This window comes from Nipponia nippon, unplaced genomic scaffold (genome assembly GCF_047370975.1).
Source record: "Nipponia nippon isolate SJK-2023a ecotype South Korea unplaced genomic scaffold, ASM4737097v1 scaffold_2, whole genome shotgun sequence".
Lineage (NCBI taxonomy): Eukaryota > Metazoa > Chordata > Aves > Pelecaniformes > Threskiornithidae > Nipponia > Nipponia nippon.
Window position 1 is genome coordinate 73,024,071 of NW_028262336.1, and position 13,097 is coordinate 73,037,167.

At 48.6% G+C, this 13,097-nt stretch overlaps 1 protein-coding gene across 2 annotated transcripts in view; it reads right to left on the reverse strand.

The window, feature by feature from the left end:
- The window catches only part of CLYBL (citramalyl-CoA lyase), a 175,877-nt gene extending 163,603 nt beyond the window's left edge, over positions 1-12,274 (reverse strand). For both annotated transcript variants that reach the window (XM_087757617.1, XM_087757616.1), the window contains exon 1: positions 12,186-12,274. In XM_087757617.1, the coding sequence (XP_087613743.1) occupies positions 12,186-12,253 (68 nt within the window). In that variant the 5' untranslated portion in view covers positions 12,254-12,274. The remainder of the gene's footprint in view (positions 1-12,185) is intronic.
- Between the last annotated feature and the right edge of the window lie 823 nt (positions 12,275-13,097).

Consider the following 13,097-nt stretch of genomic DNA (forward strand, 5'->3'; position numbering starts at 1 on the left):
AGCATTAGAAACACCAGAGTCACAATGTATAAGAAAATCTCTCATCAAAAATGTCGTATATTTTCATTACTGATGGGTACTATGAGGCACAGCTACCTCAAGAAGTAAGTCAAAGTGTGGCACGGAAGGAACACGTGCTTTTGGAAAATCATGCACTACCTCTCCTGCGCTGAACCCCTGGCGAAGCACTGCAAAAGCTCTGCCGCGTGGGTCTTGGGCACAGCTAGCACGTCAGGTGGAGGGAGCGCCATCCAACGCCGAATTGTTTAATACAATGTCGCCTCTCCTTTCCTGTGAATTAAGCTAGAATAAGATTTATCTCATGTTTTGAAATCTGGCTGGAGGAGAGAGGGACTCCAGAGGAGCAGTCCTGGCTCAGAGCTCCCTGTTTGATTGTGGCAGGTAAGTAGCAACTGCAATTTTTTTTTCTTATTATTCAACAGATGTTTGCTGGTTTCAGTGAAACCACCAGAAAGGTCAAAAACCTGAATGTGCTTACAAATTAAACTGCCTTCTCATAATCATGATTATTACTCGTCTGCTCTAGGTTGAGACAGGGCTATGTGGAAAAAATCTTGAACTTCTGTTGTCACTGAAGCAGCTGTGCCATGAGCAGAAAACCTCAGGCTGCAGAGGGGGCACCCATCTGCAAACTTTTACAAGCCCTAAAAACTCACGCTGTACATAAAGTTTTCAAAAACTGAAGATAAATTACATGTTTTGCTTTGCACAATGCCTGTTTGAATTATATTCTACTTCTAATACTACTTTAAAGCTCTTTTCAGAAGATGACTGTTGTTCTCATAACATAGCACACCAAGAATGATTAAAATCTGAATAAATCCTGTTTGTTATTTTCCATAATTTACTTGTTTATCTAAACCCATGTGTTCCTTAGGAGAAATCACAACATGTTAGTTCCCTCCTGCCCAAGCGAAACAGAAAAACTATGTATTATATTACATTATATCATAAGCTTTGGTAACCAGTATCTTCCTTCAGGAAAAACTGCACGTGTTGCCCTCTGCCTTTAACGGGAACACATGGATTCCAACGGCTGCCATTAAATTTCAGGTTTTAAAACCTGCAAACAAACATACGGTAGAAGTTAAATTATGCACTGCTGCTAAATTTGCCGTGTGTACTGCAGGAGGACGGTCTGAAACAACAGTGTTAACGGTTCGACATTTAAACAAAAAAAAAAAAAAAACCAAACACCAAAACCACAGACAAAAAGGGGGCATCATTTTGAGACTGAATTTTTGATCTGCTGCATCTCATTTATCCTTGTTTAACTATCTGTCCATACTAGGAACATTGCAACCAGCCAAGAATTCAAGTGAATCATATTAGTGAGATAAATTTTGGGACACAAACCAACGGGAGCCTTTTCTTTATGTTCCGAGCAGTAAAGCTGCTGCGGGGTGAGGTGGGAGCAGGCAGCAAAGCGAGGGGGTGAGAAGGGAACTGGCCATTAACTTATCAATTCCAGGCCTTGGCTTTCTAATTGACAACCTCAGGGCTACTTTCATCACTTGTCGACTTCAAACCCACACTCAATTTTTCCTTTAGATAATGATGCAACTATAACATAACGGTGTTTCTGACATATTGCAGCGTGTAGCAGTAGGAAGATTTCCTCCGTAGCTTAGTTTAACAGGAAAGGAAAAAAAACAATTGTTAAATGGTTTTCACATCTATCAACTTCTCAAAGAAACAGTCAGTAAAAAAAACCAGATTTTATACTTCCAGTATGCTGAAGTCACTATTTGGTACTGACCTTCAGTGCTTTAGTACTGCTACAGATTTAACAAAAAATAAGCGAATGTTTAACGCAGTAAGCCTGCAAAGCATGCATTCATATATAAAGCCTAAATAAACGAACACACAAAAACTAGAAATGCACTACAAATTAGAGAACTTAAATGAAAAATATCACAAAAAAAGTCATCAAAAATACATTGACGACATGCCATCTAGAAATTTTATGTCCTTCACAAAGAAAATACAGGAGTGACAGGAATGCTGCCACGGATACATCCCTACAGAGAGCTGGAAAACCCTGACTCCCACCCTTCCGCAGAAAGCCGAGTGGTTGCTGAAGGCAGCCAGACCATTTGCGAAGAGTAAGGTGCTCAGGTAAGTATCTTTATCAGATTTTGACCATAAAGAAAAAAAGTTTTGTCAAGTAACGGCATGTCCACAGGCAACAAAGCACCTGGCTCTAACATAAACAGTCACATAACTGCCTTTTAATAGTGGATATAAAGGTTTGAGTCTTGCAGTCGACTCTGCAAAGGCCCTGGGGTCACACTAAACTCAGCGCAGTGTTTGGGGCCCTGAGCACATCAATCTAGGCAACAAAAGCTGTGTCAGAAAATGGAATAATACCAATACATTTCTGAAGCGCAGCTGCTTCTCTGGCTCGTACGTGATTGACGTACGGAGGGATGATGGTTTGGATACCACACCGTATAGCCAGTTGCTGCTGAAATCAGCGTCCATAAAAACACAGGTATTGAATTAATACAAATTAATAAAGCAAAGATGCTGCAGGCAGACTTGACGTGCAGTCGGCGCTTGTCTTCACTGGAATGTAGGCTGTGATGGTGCAAATTGGCACCCAAGGAACTTCAGTCATGGGACGTTAATGAGGCTGTGAATAGTGGGCCTACGTCGGCTGGACTAGAAGAGTTCAGGCCCAGCCATTTAAGATTACAGATACGGATACCTCTTTTCTAGGCAGCAATTGCTACATTTTAGTCATGAACTTAAAAGATGATTGCTCCAGCTCTCATGTGAGGAGTAACAGGGGAGCACGTCGGGAAAGCAGGACCTGCTCTGAGAGCAAACACCACACTCAATGTTTCCTTGCACTGCCACTCCAGTGCCTTTCAGGCTTTCTAGGTCCATAAAGCTGCACCATGTTCTGTATTTAGCAGACTACCTCGCCTCTAGCCGTAACAATCAGTTTTATGAAGACTGGGTATGCTGGCGTATCACCCACTTCATTGAAGACCTCTCTTCTTTTCAAGCATTGTGCACACTGCTCCTCCTTCTCAAGCAATAAGGAGGCGAGAGCACTCCTTACAAGATGCCTGGCCCACAAAACAGGCAAAGGTCACTGGTTGCAAAATATTATTAAAAAGTCAGGAAAAGCGTATTTTATAGCCAAATTATCAGCTCAGCAAAACAGTGGCCTATAGCAGGAAAGCTAATAACCCAACAGCTGGGCACTACAACTGATAAGATTTTTACTGGGATCATTGCCCAGGACATTTTGGGGGTTTTTTTTGGACACAAGAAATATCAACACAAGAAGTGTGAAAAACTGGGCTATTACATCAACTTTTAGAGGCAGGTGTTTTTCCATTTTTTTAAACCCAGTCCCCACTACCTTTGCAATTTTGCCACTCCAAGGCTGCAGCCAGCAATACAAACCGGTTCCCTTTCAGCGTTTGGAGTGCGGGTTTTACAAGCCTGTTTTGCTTTCCTGCAGGCACTTTGAGCTTATAAATGGCACCTTTCAGTGTCCTGAATTATGAAGGGCAGCTAGTCCTGAATTCTCCTGTCGCTTAATGATCTCACATAAAATAAGGTCCACAAAACTTTTATTACCGCTGCAGTTCAAATTCACAGGTGAAGAACCACCAGGGAAAGGATGCGGACATGTCTCTTGCTTTTGCTCTCCTAATTTTCCAGGTGCAAGAAAGTTTCCCACTTGGGCCTGAACAATTAGTTAACTCTCAAAGTGAAGCCTGATCTAAATAAAAAGACTGCAGTATGTTACACCGACAAGCACTGGGAAAATCAGAGGGGAAACCACTTGACAGCAACACACACTAACACCAAAATCAGGTTAAAAAGAAAAATTAGGTAAAACCCCCCTTATCTAAGCACTTATTTACTGTCTTTTGTTTTCCACCTAATTGTATTCTCTTACCACCACTAAGTATATCTGACGCTCAAGAATTATACACGATATTTAATTAAAACATGAAGTGGTTCCTCCCCTACTCTGGTAATAATGTCCGACGTTTGGAAAACGTACTGTACCTCAGCAGTCTGAACAAAAATTCAAAAGAAAGTCTTTCCAAAGAAATAAAGGATTTTGTTTGTTACAAATTACTTCTGCATTTATATAAAGATTTAACGATTCATGGCATGCCAAATACAGTGCTAATGAGCTTTGGGTTGTGTTTTTCATTTTTGTTTGATTTTTTTTTTCTGCTAAAAACAATTACTAGAGGCCATTCAAATGCCACTGCATAAGCCAGGAAACCTAGTAAAACTGTAGGTAAAATTGGCATTTTGTTTCAAGCGTGGCTCGGGAGTCCAATTCGCTTGTTGGCGAGCTGCATATTTCAAATAGCACTTGCATCTCCTCCAAAAAGGAAGCCGGGTAAGATGCTTTCAAAAAGCACATTTACAACACTCATTAATGAAAAACAAAAATTAAAAAGCACAACCTCAGCATTTAATTCCTGCCTTCCAAGGATGAAGTATCTTAGCCTTTCCGCTTTCTCCTCTTTTCACCACTTTCCAGTGAAAGATAGATAAATTAGCAGAAATATAAGCTCTTCATTCTCAGTACCTCTTCAGAGGATACACGTGCCCATAGGAGCTTAAAAACCTTCCTGGGGAGCATTATTAATCTTGCTTCTAACAGCACAGAATTTTTAAAGCCTATTAAACCACTGTCTAGTTATAGTCATGCAAGTCTTGCTTTTTCATGACCTGGTTTCAAGAAACAAACAAAAAAAAATCAGCGGAAATGATGCCCAATTACCTTTCATCGTTCAGTTATGCAGATCACCGCCCACCTCAACTCCTAACTAGATACCAAACATCGTCCTTCTACAACAAACCTTGCCATCTACCACATAGAATCATAGAATGGTTCGGGTTGGAAGGGATCTTTAAAGGTCACCTACTCCAAATCGAGTCCAACCCCCCTGCAATAAGCAGGGGCACCTTCAACTCGATCAACTACATCACATGTTGATGCTTCAGTCTAATAGAAGTCCTACCTTGACCCTGCTTTGTCCAGCCCCTCCACCTCTGCCTCTGGGCCTAAGAATACTTTCAGAAACCTAAAAATAATTCAAACCACCTTTCGCATGGGATGTAGCACTCCTGCCCAGCTGCAGCCGAGCTGCTGCCCATTTACACCATCACAAGTCAAGTCACTATCAATCCCTTGGACTTCAGTCTTCCAAGTAACACGTGCGTTACTCCAAAGGCTTTCGGATGACTTTTTAACTGAAAACATCCAGAATGTTGGAGGCTTTAACAAATCATCACAGCTATTGCCTAGCAGCTTATAAAGTTAATTAATATTGCCAGGAAATAGAAATATGTCTGCGATGAGCTAGTCTTGTTATGCCCATATTCAATATTTCCCCTCCTTTCTTTGAAAAGCATTTCACCAACTTAAAACATAAAAACAAACACAACCCCCCAACCCAACAGATTGAGCGAATGGGAGATATTTGCACTAACTAGCCCCGGTCTCCAGTTCACCCCCCCAAAAAATCCCACTGACAATATCAAGAGTGGGGAATCAAACCCCTTTACTACCGAGTCCGCAGAAGATAAAGCGGCAATTGTGGTTATACAGTACTGGAAGTGTAGCTACAACATAGCGTGACAGCTTGTTAGTGTTGAAAATATATAAGCTCTTTGTAATTGTGCCTTTGGAATGCCATCTGTCTTGAATTAACGTCCACCTGGGATCATGTTTCGATGACCAATATGGACAGATTACTGGAACTTTAAAACCTTGCTTTCTTTGTAATTGACATTTAAACTGTTTGAAGTTTCTCATTAAGTCCTTTTTTACAAATTAGGTGCAGATGTATAAAGCTAAATGTACAGTACTAAGGGAAATTAGGTCACCTGAAAGCTCAATAATAAAATGTATCAACTGTTTAAGTGCTATGAGTACATTAAAATTTAGAGATCGACTTTATGCCCCAAATTCTTCAAAGTTTCATCATTTCCCTTTCATCACTGCAGAGCCCCTAATGCCAACCACTTTTAATTAAAATGGCAGAGAAGAAAGCGGGTTTGGCTGCTCAGCCTGTGACAACAGGTCAACCCCAGCCCACAAAGGGCTGGAGAAGGCAAGGCAGGCAGCCGTCCCGATGCCTGTTTCATGGGGACAGGCAAATCCTATTTAGGCCAGTGACACTCAGAGATTTAAAGGGCACGGGGAGACCTGAGAGGTAAATATAGCACCGACAAGAAAATAAGGGAAAAACTACGAAGGGGACTTTCAGCACCCGCGGGGCTCAGTAACCACACAGCTGACCTTCAGACCCACTTGCAGCTGAGGTTCTGCAGACCTGCTGTGCTCCACGGCCTCACGGGACGGGAGAGGGAAGCGTGAAAAGGGCAGCGGCTGGAGAAACACCTCCATGCACAGCCTGGCTGACAAAATAAGAAGGGCGAATCCAGTATTTCCCCCTCTCCAAAGGAGGGGGCTCAGAGCTCAGGGAGGCGTCAGAAAGGGGTCCGGGAGAGACCACCACCAGCAGCCCACCTGACATGCAGAGGATAGGAGCGAACACCACACCGGGGGTTCAAAAGACAACCAGTTCATCAGCAGAAACCCTACAAAGCTCTTAGCATCAAAGGGCTTTTACCTGCTAGAATGACTCTTAAGAGAAGAGGCTTCAAGTACAGCAGCCTGATCTCCCCAAAAGGCGTGAAAACCCCGGAGAGCCCACTCACCCAGCCTTTACGAGTAGCCAAGAGAGACTGTACAAGCACGTGAAGGCTCAACGCTGGAAGACACCGAGCATTCCCCAAGGGAGGAGGTGCGCTCCTTCCCGGTGTGGGGCCACGGAGCAGGGGTGGTGTTGGGCCTCGGAGATGGGGGCAGTTTCAATGCCGCACTTGGCGGCATTGAAACTCAGTGAGATCAAGCAGGTGTGGTGGAAGGTCCGTTAACCACCTCTCCTGGAGAAAGGTCTCCTGGGATAAATTAGGACACCGCCTACATAAAATGCACAACTGCAAATCCTTTTGGCACCACAGCTAGCATGTCAGTTCTTGAAACGACGCCAGGAGGCGTACCCTGGCTCCCTGCTCCATTGCACGGAGGTGCGATGGAAGAAACCGTTTTCTCTTAAAAGCTGGTAAACGAGACGAATACACGGTCAACCAGATCTTTTTTTCATGTGCTTAGACTAAATTATCTCCTCTTAAACAGACTGTCATCAGTACTGCTAGTTATTACAATGATTTTAAAAGCTTTTCTGCTCACATCCCCTTATGACCCTATTCCGGTAAGCTACTAAAACTCTTTTGCAAAAGAAGTCTAAACTTTCAGCTGGCCACGTTTCTGCTGCTTCCGATAAAGAGCCAAGCAACTTTGCTGTGAAACTGGCAGTGCATCCATTTACAAGGTGAGCAGCAGATCTCAAACGATGCCAGAACAGGATGGCCACGGGTTCTGGTTTCCTTATCCACGGGTTCTGTCTCCACGCTCATCCGCATCTTCTGCTCGAGGGGGAATTTGAAGAAAAATGATGCATATTTTTAAAAGAAAGAAAAACTAAACCAGCTGTATGTAAGCAAACTGCAACACCTGGGAGAGAACAAAACCTGACCAATATAATACAGCAAGGTAACAGTGTTCCTCCAGGAGGGGACAGCCCAATGCATTTGCAAAGGGGAATGAGACAGAGAAGTAACTCATTTGCCACTTGTACCGAACGAGCAAGACTTCTAAGGAAAGCGTATTTGTACCCAATCCTATTTTGCTCACACATTTTATGAATACTGGCTTTCATTTGGCTAATGGGTCCGCAAAGGCAGGTAGGAACCAGGCAGGGCTGTCCAGAACTGCGTTAGCTGTAAGCAGACTAGTTGGGGTGCCAGCGGTGATTAGCCGGACACGCTCAGCTTTGCACCCTGCTTCTCATTAGCATTAATTAGCCAGCATCATACCTCTGCTGCTGCCAGGATGAGAACTGGCTCAGGCAGTAGTTTCACAGTCCTTAATGCTGAGTACAGAGTTGCCAGACCGCACAACGGGGAGCTTATGTCGGCCCCGTGTCTTTCTGCCAAGGGCAGAGGAGAGCAGAGACCCAGTTCAGCAGAAAGCTGGAGCAGCGCGGACAGGTAATACCTCCTTTAGCGTAAGACCTCCCAACGTAACTTTAACCTGCCAAAAATGTTTGAGTGAATTTGAAACGCCAGGGCTAAGGCTCAGCTTCGTAACATGCTTCACCTGACCTAGCAGCGACCGCTGACGAAAAGCCCCGACCTGCACGCTCCCTCGCACGTGGCCCGGTGAGGCTGGTTGCAAGGTAAACTGAGGCTCCATCAGGTCCATCCCCAGAGAGGATCGCAACGCCGGGGACTCGATTAGTGGTGCTCAAGGTGTCCCCTCCCTCCCCAACATGAGCCGCTAGCAGGTTCTCACCTCGCCAGTAACACGGCAACGTTGGCTTAGGTGAACCAAAGTGACCTTGTAGAAAAGCAGATTCTGCAGATACGGCTCAACAGTTCTGCCACGTAAAGTGTTTTTATCGCTAGAAAGTCACGCTTTCAAATGAATTTCACCCCGAGGCCATAACCTCAAAAGACACACTTAAAAATGTGTAGAACATAAAATGAGTGATTTTTTCCATAGAGGTTCAGGAAAGAAATCCCTCACAGACTTAACACTTTATTGATATTCTTGGTTATAGCTCTACACACGCCGAGCAGGATCAGCTACTGGTAAGGACCGTGATTCATGTCTTTCCATTTAAACGTTGCAACAAAGAATAAAAGTATTTCACAACTAACAAAGGGGAACCCTTTAATTTGCTAGAACAATTTCAGCTCTCATTGCATTAGCACCCTCCAGCGTCCAATCCATGAAAAACAACATCACCACTAATTTACCAAGTAGACACAAACTTGGAGTGTGAAACGCAAGACAGAGCAGCAGCAGTTCCTGGGAGGGGAGATGGCAATCGGAGATGAGAGAGGAAACTCCCAACGCTAGAAATTTTAGATGACATAGGTGCAGTCTCTGAACCAGATCTGACACGGGATTATTGCTCTTCTCAGGCTCCTTTGTTCCCAGCAGGCGTGACGGTGTCCGCACCTTTGGCACTACATGCTTTACGTACCCACACGGTATATTCCATACTCTGCAGCGCTCCACCAAGATGTGAGCTTAACGATCCTGCTTTTGATTGATTTAGTATGGGCATGTGGGTATAGATCTGCCTGGAATATGCCATGTAAATAAATGCACATAAAAAACCCTCTCGTACACGGATGAAGCAGACGTGCACTTGGCTAGCTGAGGGCAAACAGGTGATCGTGCTTACATCTGCAATGCTCTGATCTTACAGCGTGGTAAGCAAAGCGTGATCAAGCAAAGAGAGAACCCTTCTCAAAGATCTATCAGCAAGAAAGTTTTCATAGCGTTTTCAATGCTTTACTGCAACATTGCCTTTAAAAGCACATTTGAAGCTCTTGACAACAACAGAAACAACAGCTGCATTTGTTATTAAAAAACAGCTGGAAGGAGGTTTTTTTAAACTTTTTCCAACAAGACAAAAATCTTTTGCAGGCAGGGAAAGCCCAAAAGGATCTGGAGTGTCGCAAGTAAGCAAAACCAGCTCTGGGTACCGTAGGTTTCGCCTGCCTGCTAGCAACGCAAATATTCCATCCACACTCTCATGGCAGCACTGCGCAGCAGCTTCGCAGGGGCAGCAACATCCGCATGAAGAGAGGATGGCGGCAGCTGGAAAGGCAGCCGCACTGCATCGGAGGTACCTGCTGTAATCAGGGTCCCAGCCTGATGGCGTGGCAACGAGCGCCGTGGGACCCAGGCACCAGGGTCTGAACCCAGCGGGACCTGCCAACTCCTGCTAAGACCAGGGAGCTGCTAATTAAATCCAACCAACTCGTGCATTGATTGCTGACATTTGAAGTCATCCCTGTATTTTCTCTCCCCACTGCACATGGCTGCCCAGCTCAAAGGTGAGCAAGGACTCCTCATGCCTCATCCTGCTCTGGTCTCTGATCGCTTGGATGCCTCAAATTCTGTGGTCTCCACCTGTGTGGCGGCCTCTCAGGCTCCACAGCAGCACTGATGACAAGGGGCAAGCAGTTCCCACTGCAGGGAGGCCGTCACGTCTCCTGGGAGTCAAGCGAGGGAGCTGTGGTGCTCGGTGGCCACGTCCCATCCCATGGCAGCACCAGCCAAGGAAGCCCTTTCTGACCACGGCTGGAAGAGAGCAGCCTCACCGCAGGCGTGTGGTCAGCCTCCTCTCCCAGCCCTGAACGGCTGCTACGCAGATATAAATGTGACCATTTGATTGCCCTCACACTGTGTAGACTTCTCCCCACAGTATAAATACTCAAAATTCCTCATGACCAGAAATAGCAAGGCATAGCATTTATGACTTTGCACCAATGGGGGGGGGGGGGGGGGGGGGGAAGGAGGGGAAAGCAAAAAAAAAAAAAAAAAAAAAAGGCAGGTACATGCATGCATCTTCTCCAGAAACAGGCTGTAAAAGAAGTAAGCTGAAGGAGGTAGGCTAGAAAAATGACCCTGGGTGCTATGCAGGACAGTGTTACTGTGGGCAAGAAAGACCGATGTGGATTTTATGAGCTCTTCACACTGCCTCTAGCACAGCACAAACTAGTCCAGATGTCCCCAAGGTTCCCCAAGAACACCAGCATCAATATTGCGTGTTCACAGTAACATCTATGTTACAGCTATTACAGACCGCATACTCTTTTGTCAGTCAACTATCAAATATTTACGGTATCATGGCCTCAGCAGTCACCACAAGAATTTGAAACTTTAAATATTAAAATGAATTAACACTTGATTGCCTGCGTAGTATCAGTACTAAAAAATCTGGTCTTCCCCTAGAAGTGCTGTGGAAAACCTCCCTCAATTCAGTGCAGACTCACAATCAATCACGCTGGCAGAAGTCATTCTCTGCCCGCAGGTAATACGTAAGCACGCACCTGCAGACAGAAAGCTGGCCATCAAACCCACACAGATCTCACAAGAAAGGTGTGGTGGAGCCCTCATTTTACATAGCACACGTCACTCAGAGCCCAATTCTGCAAACTGACCTGCGTGGGGATGGAGTATTTATAGTGGGGCTTTTCCTAGCATCCTGCCTGAAGTCCATGCCCCGACGGCTATTTGGCCACCTGTAGGAAAGCTCCTGGTGATCTTGGTCCCTTTACAAGCGGACGTACGTTGCCTCCATAACCTCACCTTGCCCAGCCACCTCCATGGACTCAGGAGGGCCTCCCCGAGCCTGGGGCGAGGGATGCTGAGGGGCCTGCTGGCAGCCCCGCTTCTGCCCCCATCATGGCCTGTGCTCTGCTCCATCTCGGGTGGTTTATCAATGGAGGAAGCAACAGGGTATTCTCAAAAGAGGAAAGCCAGCTGGCTCGGAGGCTCGGCGCAGGAACGGGACAGACCCAGGCCACTCTCCCCGTGCAGGAGCTGCGCCAAGGCGGACAAACGGGCAAGGGCAATTCTGTGGTAACTGGAAGAAACTCATGTCTGTTTTCACCTTCCTTGGGCCCGAGGGCGGCGCGCCATCACTGCCCCGCACGGGGAGGCGGAGAGCACAGGCCGCGGCTGTCGGAGGGAAGGGAAGGGAAGGGAAGGGAAGGGAAGGGAAGGGAAGGGAAGGGAAGGGAAGGGAAGGGAAGGGAAGGGAAGGGAAGGGAAGGGAAGGGAAGGGAAGGGAAGGGAAGGGAAGGGAAGGGAAGGCCGGGCTTCGCCCCGAGAGGTTCCCCCGGCTGCCGCCCGGCTGAGCCAGGCAAGGAAGCGGCGGAGCCGGGGAGCCGCGGTTTCTCCCCCGCTGGCGCACGGCGGAGGCGCCCCGGCCCCCACAGCCTCTCCCACAGGCAGCCCGGGGCTCGCCGCCCGCCGGGCCCACGCCAGCTCTGCCCCTAGCCGCTCCCGGTGCGGGGGTCCCCGCCGTCCCCCTCCCAGCCCGGCCTGCCACCGGAGACCCGCCGCCCAGGCCCTGCCGCCCCCGCTCCCGCTCCCGCTCCCGCCGGCCCGGGCCCCACCACCGGGGCAGGGGGGAGGCAGGAGAGGCCCCCGAGCGCCGCTTCCAGCGGGGACGGGGGGATGAGGTGGCGCCGGGGGTCCGTTGGTCCCGCCCCCCGCGCGCGGCGCTCGCGTCACTCACAGTCTCCGCCTCCCCAGGCGCAGCCCAGCCCGCGAGAAGATCCACGCCGCCGCCGCCGCCGCCATCATCGCTGCCTCGGCCCCGCCCCCCCGCGGCCCATTGGCCGGGGCGGCGGCGCTCCCCGCCGCAGCGCCTCTCCTCCCCGCCGTGCTGATTGGTCGGAAGGGGGAGGAGGCGTGCCCCGCGCCGCGCCCCCCACGTGCCCGAGTCGGCAGGGCACGCGTCGCCGCGGGGGCGGGGCGTGCCCCGCGGCCGTGACCGGCCGTTAAGCGGCCGTTAGGCGGGGCGCGGTGCCCGGCCCCGGCACGTCGGGCGCCCCTCGCTCTCGGCAGCAGCCCCGCGGCTCCGGGTGGCCGTTCCCTTCCGCCTCTTCCCGCTGCTCCGGGGCGGGCGGCTGCCCGCGGGGAGGGCGCAGCTCCCTCGGCAGCCAGCCAGGCCCCGCCGGGCCGGCCGGCCTGCAGGGGAGGTCAGCTCAGCTCAACTCAACTCAACTCAGCTCAGCGGCCTCAGCCCGGCTGAAACTGGTCAGGGATGGGGCCAGTGAGGGGGTCAGCTGCTCCCTGGCCAAAATCACAGCCCTGGCGTCACCTGTTATCCATCCCGGGCAGCAGTAGCTGTACCGGTACAGCCGGCTTGGGAGCGCAGCTTCAGCCAGCCAGGTGCTGGTGTACGCCTTGGCATACACGCTGGCGTAGCAAAACTCGCACGGTTGGGGTGTGTTTGTGGTGAGGCTGCTGGAGTTAGCACGTACGTGGGGAAATGCTGACTGAACCTTAGCGGTGGGCCAGGCGTGCTGCTGCAGCAGAGGCTTTTGGCACAGGTGCCTCCAACTTCAGGGGTCAATTCTGGTTGGGATGCTTCTGCTCTGCACATCTCTGTGTAACTGCCATGAGCGGAAACGGTTCATTCTTG